This window comes from Metopolophium dirhodum, chromosome 8 (assembly GCF_019925205.1).
Source record: "Metopolophium dirhodum isolate CAU chromosome 8, ASM1992520v1, whole genome shotgun sequence".
NCBI lineage: Eukaryota > Metazoa > Arthropoda > Insecta > Hemiptera > Aphididae > Metopolophium > Metopolophium dirhodum.
In genome coordinates this window covers 19,038,666-19,057,564 of record NC_083567.1, presented here as the reverse complement: position 1 = coordinate 19,057,564, position 18,899 = coordinate 19,038,666, and the positions used below count along the sequence as shown (strand labels likewise).

The 18,899-nt window shown below is 26.4% G+C and overlaps 2 protein-coding genes across 6 annotated transcripts in view; one reads left to right on the top strand and one right to left on the bottom strand.

The window, feature by feature from the left end:
* Window positions 1–10,495, bottom strand: part of LOC132951081 (yemanuclein) — a 13,525-nt gene extending 3,030 nt beyond the window's left edge. The window contains exons 1-13 of the mRNA XM_061022780.1: window positions 10,245–10,495; window positions 6,814–6,906; window positions 5,856–5,966; window positions 5,413–5,544; window positions 5,187–5,282; window positions 4,894–5,113; window positions 4,417–4,545; window positions 4,141–4,354; window positions 3,360–3,512; window positions 3,195–3,275; window positions 2,443–2,532; window positions 1,297–1,479; window positions 652–1,150 (exon numbers count right to left, since the gene is read on the bottom strand). Coding sequence (XP_060878763.1) covers window positions 652–1,150; window positions 1,297–1,479; window positions 2,443–2,532; window positions 3,195–3,275; window positions 3,360–3,512; window positions 4,141–4,354; window positions 4,417–4,545; window positions 4,894–5,113; window positions 5,187–5,282; window positions 5,413–5,544; window positions 5,856–5,966; window positions 6,814–6,906; window positions 10,245–10,487 — 2,244 coding nt within the window. The 5' untranslated portion in view covers window positions 10,488–10,495. The remainder of the gene's footprint in view (window positions 1–651; window positions 1,151–1,296; window positions 1,480–2,442; window positions 2,533–3,194; window positions 3,276–3,359; window positions 3,513–4,140; window positions 4,355–4,416; window positions 4,546–4,893; window positions 5,114–5,186; window positions 5,283–5,412; window positions 5,545–5,855; window positions 5,967–6,813; window positions 6,907–10,244) is intronic.
* LOC132951085 (uncharacterized) lies at window positions 10,475–18,899 on the top strand. Of its 5 annotated transcripts, none has more exons than XM_061022789.1 (11): window positions 10,475–10,648; window positions 12,915–12,976; window positions 13,061–13,655; window positions 13,831–13,868; window positions 13,945–14,023; window positions 15,264–15,347; window positions 15,612–15,787; window positions 16,506–16,630; window positions 17,097–17,231; window positions 17,312–17,532; window positions 18,125–18,899. In XM_061022789.1, the coding sequence occupies exons 2-11, from the start codon at window positions 12,958–12,960 to the stop codon at window positions 18,480–18,482; spliced, it is 1,830 nt and encodes a 609-aa protein (XP_060878772.1). In that variant the 5' UTR covers window positions 10,475–10,648; window positions 12,915–12,957; the 3' UTR covers window positions 18,483–18,899. The 5 variants fall into 5 exon arrangements, with proteins under 5 accessions (XP_060878772.1, XP_060878771.1, XP_060878770.1 ...); XM_061022788.1 differs by lacking the exon at window positions 10,475–10,648 and adding an exon at window positions 11,389–12,549; XM_061022787.1 differs by lacking the exon at window positions 10,475–10,648 and adding an exon at window positions 12,540–12,679.

The following is an 18,899-nucleotide window of genomic DNA, read 5'->3' as shown; positions in this document are numbered from 1 at the left end:
ACGTAGTAATTTTATTTAAATGTAAATTGTTTCGTTTAATTTTACTTAATAGACTCAATAAATGTTATAGTAATTTAAGTAACTCAGATTCTCGTGTCACTATTTCCATTACAATCAATAAAATATAATTAGTAATTACAGATAAAATCAATCCTTCAATTTTACAATCACGGATTATAAATACAAAATTATGATCACCAAAAAACTGTTCAAAAAATATGACTATTAATATAATACAAGATATTAATAACAAACCATTAAAAAACACCTTGAAGTGCAAAACCAAGTCAATAAAAAACTGTAAGTTACTATGTGACTAGATATAGCCTGTGTTACATGCATAAAACAGAATATAATAAATAAGTGTGAAATAAGGAAAAGAACTATAGCCAATGTGTACATTAATATATTAATAGTTTTGTAAATTGATCAAAAGCATTCATAAAACAAAGATGTAATACTATTGATTAATTTAAAATTTATAAAATTAATTGTAATTTGAACATATGATTTTATTAAGCCATAACAAATGTAGTATCAAAAAAAATAAATATATATAAAAAAAAAAAAAAAATAGTAACTTTATTTAAATCAATATATTTTCTTAGGTGGGTAATAAACTAAACATATTCAAACGTTATTCATTCTTACCGTTTTTGAAGGGTTGTTTTTATCTTGTGAGGTATTATTGCAAATTACAGTTACATCTTTTAATTTGCTATATGCAAATGGCATTGCACTAGATTTATTTGGTGATAAATCTAATATATCTCCACTAGGTGCTTCTGTTTTTACAATAACACTGTTGTTTTCAGATTCTTTTTGTTTGCAGCCATTAATTGCTGTAGTCGTAATGGTAGCTTGATAAGGACATGTATCATTACTTATAGTACTGATGGCTACAGTGTGAGGAGGACTATAAAATTGCTTTAAAGCAGATGTTGTAGACGGTGTTGGTGATGGAGTTTGACTAGTAGATTTAGTTGTTGTTCCAGTATTAAGGTCGGACATTTTTGAAGATTTTTGTTTATTCCACTTATGCGATTTGTTCATGGCGGAATTAGATACTTTATGTTCAGAAGCCAGTTTAATGGCACTAAGCAATTTAATTGGACTATTATGTAACGGTTGTTTTTTTGGTAATTTAGGCCTGCAAAAAATTATTTTTTCAAATTATCTTAGGCGATTAAATTTAAACTCAACATTTAATCATTAAATTCAAAACTTAAAGATAAATATGACAAAAAGACATAAATATTATATTTACAAAAATATGAATAAAAAAAAAAACAATACCTAGAGTCCTTTTCTTTTACTTTAAGTTCTTTTACAATATTGGCAGATTTCATCCACCCAACTGGCCATAATGGTTTGATTAGATTATTTACAAACTGTTGTATAAACATATCTATCGAGTGGGATCTTTTGATTTTGGAATAGGTAGTCTTTCGGATATTAATAATTTCTCGTACTAATGTTCTGAAAAAATAAATTAAGTAATATTGTTGATAAATTGTAACGGTATAAACTATCTACTCTTAATTGTTATTCATTTATTAAACATATTAATAAAATCAAAGAATATAAACTTGAGGATTTAAGTTTTTGTAGACATTTTTCTTTTAAAATTTACTATTATGCAGACAGCTAACACATTACTAAATCTATGTAATTTTTTAGGTGCTGTAGTAATGATTTATATAATAACACTAGTGTCGTATACTGTTTATTTTTTGGAAACTAAGTAAATCAATGTTTTAAAAATTATGGTGCAAAAATAATTCTGGTACAGTGACACCCACCTATGGTTTTATACAACAAGACGAGGGATGTTTTTGATTTTGATTGTCTGAGGGAGCGCAGCCAGCGAGTGGCCATACTGGGTGTATTGTGTATATGAAAATACCAATAATTTTAATTAGCTATAACTTTAAAATAAGTCAAATTAAGACTTCTCCTGGCTGTTTTCAGCATGCTCAACTTAAAAAAAATTTAAAAAAAAGTTGTTTAGTAAAACAAAAAAGATCAAACGCGCAGTAAAATATTGCGTCGTACGAATGCGTACACCACCAAAAATCATTACTTTGTAAGGCTGTAACTTAAAAACTAATTATTTCTGGCAATTCATTTTTACATCGTTTTTAACTTGTAATACATATATCCAAAAAAAAAAAATTGAAAAATTCTCGCGGGCGCTAAACTAGATTTGTCCCCAATTTTGCAGCTTTATAGCAATCAATAAGTTTAAGTATGCAAGATATTAATAAATGATTATCATACTTAGTATATATTATTATCATATTAGTCAACGCTAGCTTAACATTTTTTTTTTTGATATAATGGTTTTAGTTTTTTTAATTATATTGAAAATTACAGAAAGATATTACAGATATTCATATTGTAGTGCAACAAAAAATATAATATTATTATACTATATTATACCTAAATTCTTCATTCCAAGGAAATTTACGACGTGGTCGTTTAGGCCCAGGTTTTGACTTTAATCCATCATTAGAAGTTCCATTAACATTCCTGAAAAAATTCATGATAAAAACAACTTTACCATAATATATAATATACAAGTAGCACAACAAACACAAAGCATGATAACTCCTTTTTTTTCTTCAATAATGTAGCTATTAGTAAAGTACTTTTTATAATATTATCGTGAATAAAGTAATTTAGTTACTATTAGGCATTAGTACTACAGTAGGTTAAATTAATTTAAATGTTAATGTATGGGTTCTTGGTTTAATAAAGCCTGGTATAGATAGTCGATGACTAACAGTAATCAATAGTAAACTGTTCTTGGTTCCTAGATTTTCCAAACTGTTCTATCGAACAGTAAGGATTAGGGACTAACCCATCTATCAGCTAATATTTGATATATTAGGCAAAACGTATCAATACATTAATATATATTAATCCAAATTGGACAGTAACTTTTTAGACGGTTGTGTCCGCTAGGAAGAATTAAGTATTAATTATCCGCTGAACAGAAAAATATAATTTTCCAACATATCAACTGGCATCAAAAATAAAATTATTGGGGCAGGTGACAAAAAAATTATATAAACAAACTTCTTTTAGTATTTAACATTTGCTTGTCACATTAATCAAACAAGCAATAAAATTGCCACCTATGCTTAGTTAAGACTTAAAATATTTAATAGTATTGAAAAAACTTGACATACCTTTGATCTAAAATTTTATTACATTCCAGATTATATTGTTCTACAACTGATGGTAATATTTTTTTAATTGCATTCTTTAACCTAAACATGTAAAATATAATTTTATATAACATAATCTAAAATAATTTAAAAATTATACACATATTCTACTACTAAAATGTTTACCTTTCAATTGGTTCAGTAATTTTTTCTTCCTCAAAATCAACTAGCTGATTTACTTGTTTAACAAGCTTTTCTTTGTCACATAACATATGCTCAGCTAACGTTGCATAGACTGGTTGTGCATTAAATGTAATTAATTCTTTTTGATATTCAAGGCTAAAACATATATATAAAAAATTGAATAATGATGTCAAATTTATGGAAATTAAAAACATATAGTAAACAAATTAATTTAAAGGAGAGTACAAACATAAAAAATAAAAAAAAAAATGTAAAAAAGTATGCATTTGGTAATCATATGGATTAAGGATGAAGTATTAAGCATTATGTTATACTCACATGTCTTACACAAACATAGAACATTGTATGTTTAGAATAATCCATTAAACATTATTTTTTTTATAACTTAAAAATCTTTATAATTGTAATATAAAAATCCTGCAGACCCCCCTAAATAATATTCTTACATTAAAATTTTAAAATCGTAAAATTTATTTTGAAAATTAAAATTATTAATTTATATATTTTATATTTAATTTAGTCAATAATCTATAGTCTAACCTTTGGCTATAACAAATGTACCCTTTTTTTTTTTATCTAAGTTTCAATCCAAATCTTTAATAGCCTAATTTTTTCCATTAGAATTGGTATTATGTAACATTTTTATTTTAATGACTAATAATTCAATAGTAAATTGGATTTAATTTGATTAAGATAATTACACAACCAAATAAAACAAAGGTTAAATATCCTCAGAAAAAATAATGAAGTAAATATATCATACCTTAATAGATCTAAATTTATTTTTTCTGAAAAAATGTTTAAATTATTTTGGATTGCTATTTGAGCTTCAGTCTTAATTGATTCAATAATTTCCACTATTATTTCAGGAAGTTCTTCTGCTGGATTATGAACACCATTGGATACTGGTTTATCAATACTGATTGGGGGATTTATTACAATCTGAGTACTTTTAACAATATCATTCTCTGAACTCACTGAAATAGATGACATTTCAATTATTTAATTGTTAAAGTAAACCATATCTGTGTATACTTACATGATACATTTGGAGGTTTTGAACAAGCTGCATATATCACAGATTCAATTGTATCATTAATAGAACTAACATTATTTTCTGTTACAGGTGCTTCATCAGAAGATAAGGGTTGAGTATCTTTTGAACAACCTAAATAATAATTAAAAGCTTTTTATAGTTATTGTAACTAATTGTACATCAGTAAGGTTATTCATTATAATATATCATAAATCATAGTATAACTAATAATTATTAAAATATGTAACAAACACATTTTTCTTATTTTAATACAGAGGCTTATTTCTTTTTTTCAACAAATGTTTATAGTATTGGAATATTTTGAAATGTAAATAAGCAATCTGATACTAACTATGTGTATATTCTAGTTGAAAAACAAACAATTATCAACAGTAAATGTAATATTATGATAATGACACAATATAAGGTTACAGAAATATGCTATTTTAAAATATCTATAAGTTATAAAAATCAAAATACTTGGCTTGCACTCTGGTATCAGAAGTTTTTTTTCTTGTATCAATGATTTAACAGTACTAATCTTCTTTTTTTTAGTTGGAATAATTGAACTGGCACTATCAGAATCAATTGACTGTCTTCGTTTGACTTTGCCATTCACTGGAAGTGATGGTGTACATAAAGGTTTTAAAGATTCTTTTTCTTCATCAGAACACGACGAATCATCAGATGTTTCAGAAGTCTTTAAAACATAATATTGAAATATTCAGATACATTTTCACAATAAATAATTAATAATAGTTATTTAGAAATACCTTAGTTTCGGTTAGTGAATTTTTTTCTGAATTATTGGAAACAGCAAAAGTTGGTAATTTGTCTTCACTATCTTCTAATACAGTGTTTATAAAATGCTAAAAATATAAAAACAACATTTATAATTTCACTCTTAGAAAATAATATATTTATTGAATAGCATATTAACAGTAATAACAATGATAACAATTTAACCTGTACTTGCGTACAATATATGATATACTATACCTTGCGAGGTTGACTAGATTTTATTTCTTCAGAATCTTCAGACAAATAAACGTTCTTGAATTCCAATGATCCAGAATTCACATAATAACCACCATGTTTTGTTTCAACTTCTTTTGGCATGACTTCATCACACTATAATTAAAGATAAAAAATATCATTAAAATATACAACAAAAAAAAAATTATTAATAAAATGTATATTAATTATAATAATAGATTATAAAGAATACTTTCATTTAATGTAATAGATAGTGTATAGTTTAATAAAAAATAAATATTAATTGCAAAATTAGAATCTTTAAGATGTTTAATTATTAATTATGTTTATTCAATATGCATTAAATATAATTATTTTTGTTTTTCCAAACAAATGTGTTTACTTATAGGTATACTCAATACTTTTTTTTATTTATAATAGAAATAATCAATATACATTATACTTACAATTTCAGTATTATCAATGAATGAATCATTTTCATCATAACCAGCAGCAAGTTCAGAATAGTTATAGAAAGCAGTTTTTTTCTTTTTCTTTTTCTTAACACCACTAAACCCCTGTTAAAGACAAAATAAACATAATTATCACAAAAACATTATATTTTGTTAAAATTATATTACATTTTGATTTTTAAATTAGAACTAAAATAATTAGATTTTTTATTATTTTATTTATTTAAAAATACCCTCAGTAGTCGTAGCCATTCGGCATGATAAACATATTTATTTACATATAGATTATTTAACATACTGTAAACGTTTTAGACATAAGTATAAATGTATAATTATCATTACATTATCAGTGGCGTATTTAGGAATTTTCCTAACACAAAGCTGTGAGTTTCATATATACCTAATCCCGTAAAAAAATGTTTACATTATTATGGCGAATCGTGGTGGTGGGAAGGATCCCACCCCAAGGTTCCCACACCCTCTAAATACAATACTGTGTGATATAAATGACTTAATGAACAGATAAAAGATACTAAAGTTTATTTTGTAATGAGAAAATATTCTGCTTTGGAATATGTAATTAAAAATGCATATTTTCCTAACTATTCAAATGATAAAAATGTAATATATTATTTAATATCCTAAAATGTTTTTTGGTAATAACTTTAAATTATATAAAGTTAACGTTTAAAAGAATCATCCTGTAACTATATATAGGCAATTAAAAGTAACTAATATAGAGCACATAAAGTCAATAAAATAATTTTAATGGCTTATAGCTTATGGCTTCAATTTTTCTTTTTTTGAAATATTGTGTGTTAACTATAATTTATTATTATTTATCTGTTTTGTGTATAATAGTAATTATTATAAACATAACTAACCTTTACCTACTGATTAATTTACAGTTACAATTTAAAATTTAACAAAATATATTATTATGGGAACCTACATATTTTTGATCATAATGGTCTGCCAATTGTTTTATAGATTCATCATTTTCTTCGAAAGTATTAGATTGCTGATCCCTTCTTCGACGTTTTTTCTGTAACAAAATATAAGAAAAAAACTATATAATATTTATGTTATTTATCAAACATGACATTGTTGATACTTTATTATATAACTTTTTAAACCTTCATATTACATTACAACACATGTTATTTATAATTAAATAATTTATTAATTACACTATGATCTAATACTATTATCAGCCTTATGATAGAAAATAAGTTATAAACATAATAGTTATAAACCATTATTCAATCTTAGAGCTTACTAAAACAAATTACAAATCTGCTGAATTTTCACTACACGACACGTGTAGAGTTGAATATAATATACAACTTGAAGGTAACATATTACATACATTTTGTAACCACAAATCAAATAAACATATCATGGTGTAGAATGAACAAAGTTTTAAAAATATGGAATTTTTTTTTATTTTCAATCTATATTAATAAATACTGAGATAAATACAATAAGTAAATTTGATCATGGGGGGAAAAAAACTGACGAGAACACGACTAGAAGAAATGTCTAGTGATATTGCTCTGCAGCAATATCATTAAAGTCTGAGTCTGAGTTTTTTTTTTTTTGCATAAATTAGATGTGAGTAATAATTAGGTTAAAACATCCCTAAACCATTTACTTTTTAGGAAACAGGTTGTATCGGGATGGTCTAGGGAGGATAAATTAGATATGAGAAAATTATGAACAATATTTAATTAACTTATAAATTACCAATAAAATAACGATTTATAATATTTTTGAGAGGTGGTAGGTAGCATGCAGCCCTTTCTGAATTCCATTAAAGAATTCTCCTGCTAATTGTATACCTAAGAAATAAGAATTAAATAATAGGTTACATATTTGCATGTAACTAAAATCAGCACATACAAAACTATATTGATAGTCTATTATATTTCCTGGTTGATTTTGAGTTTATGACAAAAATTTGAATAATCAGCAAAAAAGAACTTTTCTTTTTTTTAATACAATTTTAAATAAAGTAACCATTTTCCATCATTAGGTAATAGGTACCTAAGTGGTTATTTTATTATACCTACCCACCTTTCCCACTACCATATTATTATCATTTAATGATTAGATGTTTTTATTTATCACTAGAATGTGTGGCCAGTGGTCACACTGATAGATAGTACAAATTTGCACTAACAAAATATAACATTATTATATTATTATTAAGAAAACATTATATTAATACCTCTATTATATAATGTATAATAATATATTTGAATAAAATATCTGAACCCCGTGCTTGATTTATTTTTAATTAGGTATTATAAAATTTATTTATTTATCATTTTATTATTTTATACTTGTAAATATACATAATTAAAAATATTATATTTTATTAAATAATGATTATTGTAAATTATTAATAAGAAAATAAGTATGGGTAGATATCCATTATCCAAATAAAATTAAAAAAAAAAATAAATATTTAAATTAAAGAGGTATTTTTTCAAGACAATAGAATTGAAAGAATATACCTAATGTAAAAAAAAAAATAACTAAGACGTCAGAAATCTATCTAACTATGAATTTAAATAGGTACCTAGTCTATGAAATAAGTGAAAAATTAGTAGGTATCTTGAACATTAGGAGAAAATTGTATAAAGTATAGCTAGGTATACTCTTCAATTATAATATGGGAGTTTAATCTATGCCAGTTATATTGTATTTTGAATTATTATTTTTATATGCATACCTATAATATTAAGAATGATGACAATTTATTTAAAAGTCTGATTGTGGGTCGTTATGTTACAATTTTTTAATAGTTGAAAATTGAACTAGATTAATTTGTACAGAAATTTAATTTAATAAAACAAGTTTTAAGATTTAACAATCATGGAAGAATTGTTTTACTCAAATCTAAAAAACAACTTTAATGTTATTACAAAATGTTGTCAAACGTTTGGTATTTTGGTAAAAATTTAGTTTAAATAGTAATTTGCCACATGGAATTAATACAATATTATTCCATTTATCACTTCATTAATATGCTAAGACATAGGTATCTAGATACATTTTACAAGTATCAATTTGAACAAAGTTTAATTGGAGAATATAATAATTTACATTTAACCATTCATGGAAATCCTCTTCCACCCTTATATGAGTATAGCCCATTGTTTTTATTGACCATTCAGGGATGATCAGGGAAAAAACTTCAAGCGTGAAATTTTGTTTGTCAGCCAAAAATTTGAATTATAAAGTTACCAAGGGGCTAGTGTTAATGCCAATAGATCAGGACACCAAGAACCTCCGGTATTACGGTGGAGTAGGCCATTTCTATTCATATTGCTTATATTCCATCTTATACTTAATAAAAATATATTGTTAGTACCTAAATGTTTTTCAGGCAAAAAAAGGTGGTTTAAAAAAAAATAAGTCTAATAGGTGAAATATAAATTATAGACACTGATCATCATTCAGGACAATATTTTTTAATCTAATAATTTCATTCTTCAACGATTTTAAAAATCTTTAAAACAATAAATTTAGACAATATAATAGTAGAGGTGTACCTACATACAAATAAAAAAACTTTGATGTGTTTACTTAGTTCCAAATTAATAAATAAAAAAATAACACATACCAAAAAATTATATGGGTACTAAAAACAAAATTAAAATATTTACAATAAATAAAACACTTTAAGACAAATTTATAAGTTATACTTCGATTTGTAAATTTTTCTGAAATAAAATAATATATGGGTATTTTTTTAAGTCGAATAAATTTCCATCCGATATACGTACTACGAATCAAAACTATTAAAAAATAAATGCACAACCCCGCGGAAAAAAGAAAAATTATCTCGGCTATCACATAGAAGTCACCACTTTCGCCAGAAATTAGTTGAAAATGCTATGTGGACATAACGGCGAGTCAAACACATCGACGTGCATACGAGGCGCGTGGACGTTACACACCAAGTCGACCGATGTGTACACAACGGGACAGTCGGGATGTCGTAGGGTATCTCATCATCGGGAGGACGCGGACGACGCTTTACACTGTTATCGTGACGATAGCGGCTCCGACAAGCGGTAATTCGTCAACCGCGAGCCACCGAAAAAGTCCGATTGACAGATCTCGACATTTGTGCCTACGGATCCCGTTGATACGTGCCGTGATTTATAATAGGTTATTATCGTGTGATAATAATGCAATAATAAATGAGTTTACGCATAGACTGCACGCAAACTACTCGTTAAAGAAATTTGCAATACGCACCTACGCGGGGGATACGCGGGTGTTAGTGCGTGTGTGCGTGTACGATATATGTGTGTGAAGTATATGTGCGTGCATCGCTAACATGCACAGTCTCGACTTCGTTGCACTTACCTCTTCGATGAGTAACTTCTGATAATTGAACACCGGATATCTGTTGTCGGTAGGTTCGAACAATTCGGCTTGTACCCGTACGGTGGGCGAGTGCTGTGGATTGGATTTGGTTTCCGATTTTTTTTCAACAGTAAACGTATTTGACATTATAATCAAACAGACGGATGCACAGTAATAACAACATCGACGATCGGCCAACGTTAAGCGGACTGCACATGTTTCACGGACGCGCAAAACTACCATACATGATCGGCGACAATCACAAACTGAAAACGGGGAATACGGACACGGAGCAACGGTATGAACCGTAACCAGTGACACCAAATGTCCAGTCCGAGTTCTGTGGTCCGACCGACCACACGACCCCGCGCTTTTGTGATTTTTCAAACCTTTGAGTGAACGGGGTGCGTTATATTATTATAATAATATATTTCGTTATACATTTTAATATTACATATTCGTTACAACTTATATTCAACGTTGCGTACAATTTTAATAAAATAATCGTAGGCTTCCATAATATATGGGTCATTCAATATTTTAATCACTATTTACATGAGTGTAATAATAATTAGTAAATAGTTTAAACTTTGAACCATAGCCTAATGGTTTAAATAATAGGTTGTTGGGTATCAATATCATTCATTTCCAAACCATTTGGAGGAGAATAACGTATAGACTATAGACGATAGACGTACCTACTCATAATGTATTGTGATGGCTGAGATTTTAATCTCCAAACTTTCTAATATCAATTAAGATTACGACTGAACTAAATTCATGAATTAAAAGGGTATAACATTTTGGGAAAAACAAACGTTAACAATAGTGAATAGGTTAGCTTAATATTAGAATATATTATAATGGGATAACATATTACATACACTTCCAGAATATGTATATTACGATAGAAGACACTAAGAAAGACACCAATAGCGACGATAGTGTAATTTGGGTTACTGAATGTTTAAATTTAAAGCAATCTAACAGCGAATTGATTATTGATAGATAGACTTATTAAGATTTAATTCCTACCTAATTTTATAGAATTTTATTTATTGTTATTATCGGTATCAAGTTTCGGATGCATCCCATGATGATATCAAAATATATTAAGACAATCAGACGCAGACACGTTGATAATATATTGTGATTTGCAGCCTATTTCACTGAACATTCTCAACATTGTTACTTAGTACTTATATCTGAAAATATCCATGTAGTGTATAGTTCACAATTAGACTTACTTTTATTAACATTTTAAAATGACTTATTTACCAAACTATTTGATTTCACAAATCTGACGTTGACATTGACTGTCGAAAGTTTTAAGTTATTATGTAATTAATTTAGTCATTGATATTTAATCAACTATTTTTAAGTATTCAATAGTTTGTAGGTCTATGGACTATGGTCCTGACTTCTGAACACGATTTAAGTCTTAAGATACTATATTAAATAATACTATAAAATAAATACACTAATCTACCTTGCAACCCGTCAATTATAATTATTTAAGATTAATTTATATTTTATTCTGACTTCTGTGGCCTAGGCGTCCACTAAACATTATTTTATATAAAATTACGTGGATATTAAATTTATATTCATATTTGTATACAATATTTAGATATTACAATAATTAGAGGTATGGTTTTTTTGAGGCCATAGATTCGTGATGACTGATGACAATTATTATTAACATACAGCTATACAAGTGATTTAGTAATTAGTAATACAACATATTTTAACAAGTTACGACACAATCTCGGCATAATAGTTAATATTGTATTTTTAGTTAAATGGTTAGTAATTATATAATTGTAATTTGTGTTTTGTCACTCTTAAAGTAACGTAGTCTTGTACAACTCTACTACTCTATTTAGTCTACAATTTATCTTATAATATCTATGGGCTATGATAACACTCATTGTTATTAAACAACACACAATGATAACATCCGTAGAAACTAAAAATTAAAAAACAAGTGTACAATAAAAATATAATGTAATTATTTTACTTTTGCCGAAGCATACGATTGCCACCCAAATTATAGAAAATATTTACAATCTTTGTTATAACGGATATAATTTCTGTATTTCCGTACTTTTCGAATGTGTTATGTGTTATGTGTATGATATCTTAATTCGTGGTGTGATCTGTTATCGCAGTGTAACCAACATCACAGAATAATCCTAATATGAATATTTCTTAACGGTTTTTTTTTATTACCGAAGTACGGACGTCGGACACTCGGACATAGAAGATAGAAAAAATTGTCACTTGTCACTAATTGTCAGTACTCGTAAGTCTTAAGTATGAAGTCGTAACTTAATAGTCAGTCATTACGATTCACGATTGCTTTTACTAGTTTTACTTAGTATGTGTATATATATATATATATATATTATACTAACTAGATTATTATACTACACGTAAGTCTTCAATTCTTCATTCTTCCTTGTCTGTCTTGACTATTGAGTACATCAAATATAAATGCATAGCAAAGAAACCATTATATCATGCTAAGTGCTTAATATGATTTATGAATTATTTAATTAATATTTATAGCATTTTAAATTGAACATTTTCTAATATCCAAATTTGTCTTGTGCAATTTTGTGGTAGTTTTTAGTTATAACATCTAAATCTAAAGATAAGTTTTTACAGTTATAAAAGAAACCAACCTACCAGTTTTATAAAATAGATCAAAATGAAAAAATCTGCTAAATGTAAGTACCTATATGCTTTACAAAAATTTATGTTTCTATAATGTTTTTATAAATTATAAATAATCCTTTAATTTCTTTCTCTAGTGCGATTAAACACCAAGCCAAAATTGAATGAAAAAGTAGAAAATAAATTAATTAATGAAATCTCAAGTAGAATCAAGACATTAAATAATACGTCAGACAAAGAAAATTATAATTTTTCTGATTCTAGTTTAGAATTATTCGATACATTCAAACCCAGATCAAAAACAAAAATTAAGTCTAAACAAAAATTAAATTATAATATTAATGTTGATCACATTGATTTTCCAAAAGAATCACCAATAGAAACAAAAAAAAGTATAAATTTTGATGTATCAATTCATAGTATCAGTTCTGGTTCAAATGATAGTTTCAAATCATTTGCAAGTTTACATTCTAATAAGTCTATTCAAAATATTAATTCAAAAGATCACTCTTCTGGTACCGAAGACAGTTTTACTAAAATTAAATACAAGGATGATTCAAAAAATAATTTTGTTACACCAGTAAAAAAGCATATTATTCAAAACAATCATCTCTCAGAATCTGCTAAACTATTAGATCGCATCTATGGTAAAGAATGGCGATGTGTTGATGGAGTTCTCCGAAATTCAAAAACGAAGTATTTAAATGATGAACTCAATGGGGATTATAATGAGTAAGTATTATATAAACAATTAGATTAATATGAATACCTTATAATTATGCTATATTTTAGAAAATTATTAAATTATTATCCAATGAAAGATAACCCATTTTAATTTGAACAAGTTTGCAATTTTTATATAATTTTTATTGAAACTATCTATACCATCACAAATAAATTGTTTTAGGTGTTATAATGAAAATATTTCAAACAAAATTAAACCCTGTAAGTAATGTTGGTTTTCATTTTCCTAGTTAATGATACTTCAATAATAAAATATTCTGAACTATATTTATTTTAGCATCACCTTGTGAATTTTCGAAAAAACATCAAGAATACAGTATTCAAAATAAAGTGGATGACACTTCAATAATTTTAGAGTATGTTTAATTTAAAACTACCTAATATGGATAATACATTGTAACAGAAAAAGCCCAATAGAACCACACCTGGTCATTAAAAAAACTCCCTTTTCAAGTCTAAAATATATTCTATCATAGCTCAAATGTATCAATAATAAGATTAGAATCTAGTAAACAGATTTGAATGAACTATATATTTTACTTGAAATAGACCATCTAAAAATGTTACTCAACCCTATGCTAGATTATGTCCTTTAGTTAATAGTTTTTCCATTATTTAAACCAACCAGTTATAGATTTAATTAAAAAAAGGTGGGCAAGTGGGTGTTGCTCTGCTGTACAGTAGGTTACAAGTGGGTTACTGTGATGGATGGTGTTAAATTTGAATTCAATGAAATAATATCATTGTATAAGAAAAATGATTCTGAGCGAAAACAGTCAGTTAGCTGTATTACTAAGTATATTTGATGATATTATTGAGAATAAAGTAATTTATGTATAATCTATTTACGTGGAACCTTTTTTTAAATTTTCAATCTTTAACTATGAAATTTGAACATTTTATAAATTTTTAAGTACAAAATAATTATTACATTTTAAATTTGATAAATTTTGTCAAAATTCGAGCTTTAAATCTTTATAAAAAAAATTGTGCCAATGTATTTTTAATATTTTTTTGACTGCTGTTGTAACAATATATCAAGAGCATTGCATTAAATTTTCACCCTTTTTTACCCAACAAATAACATTTTATTGATATATATAGAAAAAAAATTGAAAACTGACAATGTCTGTAAAAAAGCTCAAAAAGAGTCAAAATATTTTCAAAATGTTATGGTGTATAGAAAATAAAATGTATTTATGATCATTTGTTTTAGAGTTACACTAAAAGCCAAAATCGATTTTGTCAAAAACCAATTCTGCGTGAAAATATCTGTTTTTCCTTAATTTTTATTTTGTTTTTCGGGGCGCTTGTGAAATCTGTTGGGAATTTTGACCTTCTAAAATTACCAACTAGATTCACTTTCCCATCGAACAAGATACTGAAGTTGAAAATCGAAGTATTATATCGACAACTAATCGTGTAAAGACAAAAAAAAAAAAACACATCATTTTAAAACCAATGCATTCATTGCTCCAATCTAAAATTAGATTATTATTTTTATATTTATGTACAAAAAAAATTATATAATATTTAAGAATTTAATTTTATCACATGAAAGTATTTAAATATAATATACCGTTTTTGACATTCTAGAAAGTTCAGTTTATCCAGTGATCAAAATTATTTAACTGATCAGTTAGATATTATTCATCCTTCTGGAAGTCAAATAAATTATAAGTAAGTAAATAATGATGTATTAATAAATAGATATGTGCAAGTTGATATTATTATTCTTATGAATGCTCTGGAGGTGCCTTAATCGACATAAGAAAATTATGAAACTTGGGAGAAAATTAAGCTTACATAAATTTTGCAAGTACTTGTATTCATTAATATTTAACTCAATTAAATCATCATGTACCATAAACATAAATAAAAATAATCAAATGAAGACCATGAAATGGGTCTACTACAAAATAATTGGATGATTTATTTTTGTAGGACTTCAAAACATCGAACAAATGAAAACCAACTGAATAATTTAAAAATCAACAAAGAAAAAATATTCAAGGAAGATATTGATATAAAAAAAAATGACACTCACAAAAATCTACAATCTGAAATACCAATCAAATCTAATTTAGAAGCAACACTTTCATTTTTGAGTTCTCTATCATGTAAGTATTTCTAGAATATTTATTTTTTAAAATTTAACTATGTATTAAAAAATTAATTAATAATTGTGATGTTAAAACTAATCTACTGTTTAAGGTTATTAAAGAAACAAATAGATCTGTAATTCATTTTTTTTTTAGTTTAAATAAACAATCTGGGGCATATTTAAAAGGGGATACATACCCAACCCTTTTTCCGTATTTTATACTTTTTATTAGATTATTTTGAGATGGCAAGAAAATATAAGTTATAAGTTATAACTATTTATAGATTGAATTTTTTGTTTTCCAATTAAATAGGAGATAGAATGTTGTATGTCACCAGGGGCGAAAAATCAGTGCATAATAATGTAAATATGTGACTACCCTTGTATGTATAACATAAATTTAATTTTGTACCCACTGCTCTGATTTTCTGCGGTTGCCCCTGTATGTCATTAACAACTGTTGTAATTTGAAGCGTATGTTTCAAGTACTAGAATAACTACAAGATATTTTATGATTGTTGATCAAAAAATATTATCACTGTTAAGTTTGAGGGTCGACTTACTATAAATAATACTAAGAACTTTTTATGGGCTTGCAATAATTTTCCATTTTTTTTTGCCCAACTGTGGTTTTATTTGGATGGATTTGTATATTTTTGGTAACTTTATTATCATAGTAATATAACAAAAAAAAACTAAATTATATTAAATGGTTGTTATATGCGATGTTTCAGGTTTTACTGGGTCTATGAAATGTGATCCCGAAGCTCAAAAGTACAAACTAAAGTTTAAAAAAAACAAAGATAATTTAGTGACAATATTGTTTAAATTATTCAACAAAGAAGTATTTGACAATAAGGTAAATTAATTACATTATAATGTTTTGATTGGTTATTACTTATTAATATAAACTTGGCCATTCCTCCCATTCTGACATGATTATGCCATCTGCATTAACTATATTCAATATGGGAAGAAACTCAATGGTCACATTATTTCCTCCAAGAAGCCCTTATTATTAAGTGGTTATCCACCAAGACAGCCTTGAAAATAGTAAAATACTCATACTCACTACTTAGTTCAAGCATTTTTATATTCTGTGGTTCAAGCCCAGAATAAAGCCACTAATGTTCTCCTCATATTAAACAGAGTAATGAATGTCTTTTGAGTGGGTGTTCAGTTGAACAATTATTTGTTGATCAAAATTTTTGTTACTGATGTACAATTATTTTCTCTTGTCGTATCTGTTATTCAAAATTTTTGCATGAATGTTATCAGTTATTTTACTTTTTATATAAATGTATGTTAATATTTTATTTCACTAGCTTCCTGCCGATATGAATTTCAAATGGAACGCACGGTTAAGGTCAACCGCTGGTGCATGTTTCAATAAACGTTCAGTGAAAATAAACAAAAATCTAGAATGTGAAAGAGTATCTCGAATTGAACTTTCTTCTAAAGTATTTTTACTAATTTTGTTTCTAATAAAATTGTATAAGAAAAAAAACTAAAATTAATATAAATATATATTATTTTACAGATTATTGATACAGCTGAAAGATTAAGAGATACATTAATTCATGAACTTTGCCATGCTGCTTGTTGGATATTTAATGGTATTTCGGAAGGACATGGCCCATCATGGAAAAGCTGGGCAAATAAAGCTATGCAAAAGTTTCCAGAACTTCCAATTATAAAAAGATGCCATAGTTATGACATACAAACTAAATTTACTTACAAATGTGTAAAATGTGGTTATAGGTGAGTAATTAAATAGTTTCTTTTACTTGTATTAATGTATATTACTTAAACGTAAATATTGTGTTATATGATTCAATAAGTATTATGGGATAGTGATGTGTAGTGACGCGTCATAATCATTCATTGGGATGTGTTTACAAGAAATAATGCATGAAAAAGATTTTTAAATGAATAGCTGTTTATTTAGTACATAAAACTACAATTGTGATCCTAATTGACCGTACCAACCTACAGACCATTAACCTGTCGTCAAAACCTTAAAAAAAAAACTAAAATTTTATTAGAATTAAGCTCATTACTGTTTTAAGACTTATTACACTGGTTTTCTGACTAAAAAAATGAGGTCTGTCTGGTTGTCTGCACTCTAGATTGTTCTGTCAGCCATGACCAGGGGGCCTCTATATCCACACAAAGGTTGGGATTCACTGGCTCAGTGGATTCCGCCCTAAAAGTCATACCCGTGGTAGTGTAAGCCCATGTGCATAAATATCCTTAAGCGTATACTATTAATGCTATAGCATAACTATATACTGTGTCTCCACACAACAATAGTCTTGTGACTTGCTAAATAAAATTTAATTATTTATTTCAGTTTTGGACGTCATTCAAAATCATTAAATTTGGAAAAAAAAAGATGTGGACATTGTTATGGAGAATTTGAATTAATCAAAAACCAAATTAATAATAACCCAATCCCTAATAACAATTTCCCAGTTGTTCACGAGGACCCATTAAAAGAATTATATAGTTTAAATGATGTACAACAAAAACCTAAACTCCCCAAAAAACTATCAAAATTTGCTATATTTGTGAAAGAAAATTATGGCAGAGTTAAAAGAGAAAATCCTCTATCAAAGCATGGTGAAATAATGAAATTACTTGGATCCCAATTCGCAACAACTAAAGTATTGACTCCTGACGAAGTATTTGATAAATTATTTGATAGTTAACAATACTATTAAACATTTAATTTGATCACGAAGACTGTAAAATATATTTTTACATTAATATAAATTTAAGTTGAATTTTAGTGATTTATATAACGATATAGTACTAGTATTATATGCATACTACATAGGAAATTAACTTATGATAAAATATTATTAGTTAATTTGTTGAACCGAATACATATAATTAAAAAATAGTTTACTAATGTGAAAGAACATTGGTATTCTAATAGTAATTTAAAATGATTATATTTAATTTAAACTGATAAGTGATAACTAATATAAGAAATTGAAATGTGTATAAACAAAATAATCCAATATTAATTTAAAATTAACTTTTTTATACTAATAACTAATGTAAGAAATTTAAATATGTGTAAACAAAATATGGCTTGGTTTCCACAATAAAATAGTTGTGAA

What these genes read in the sequence shown, in the direction of transcription:
- LOC132951085 (XM_061022789.1), top strand. An exon ending in GGAAGTCAAATAAATTATAA is followed by an intron (nt 15,348 to 15,611) that starts GTAAGTAAATAA and finishes TTATTTTTGTAG; the next exon opens with GACTTCAAAACATCGAACAA. An exon ending in TGTGTAAAATGTGGTTATAG is followed by an intron (nt 17,533 to 18,124) that starts GTGAGTAATTAA and finishes TATTTATTTCAG; the next exon opens with TTTTGGACGTCATTCAAAAT.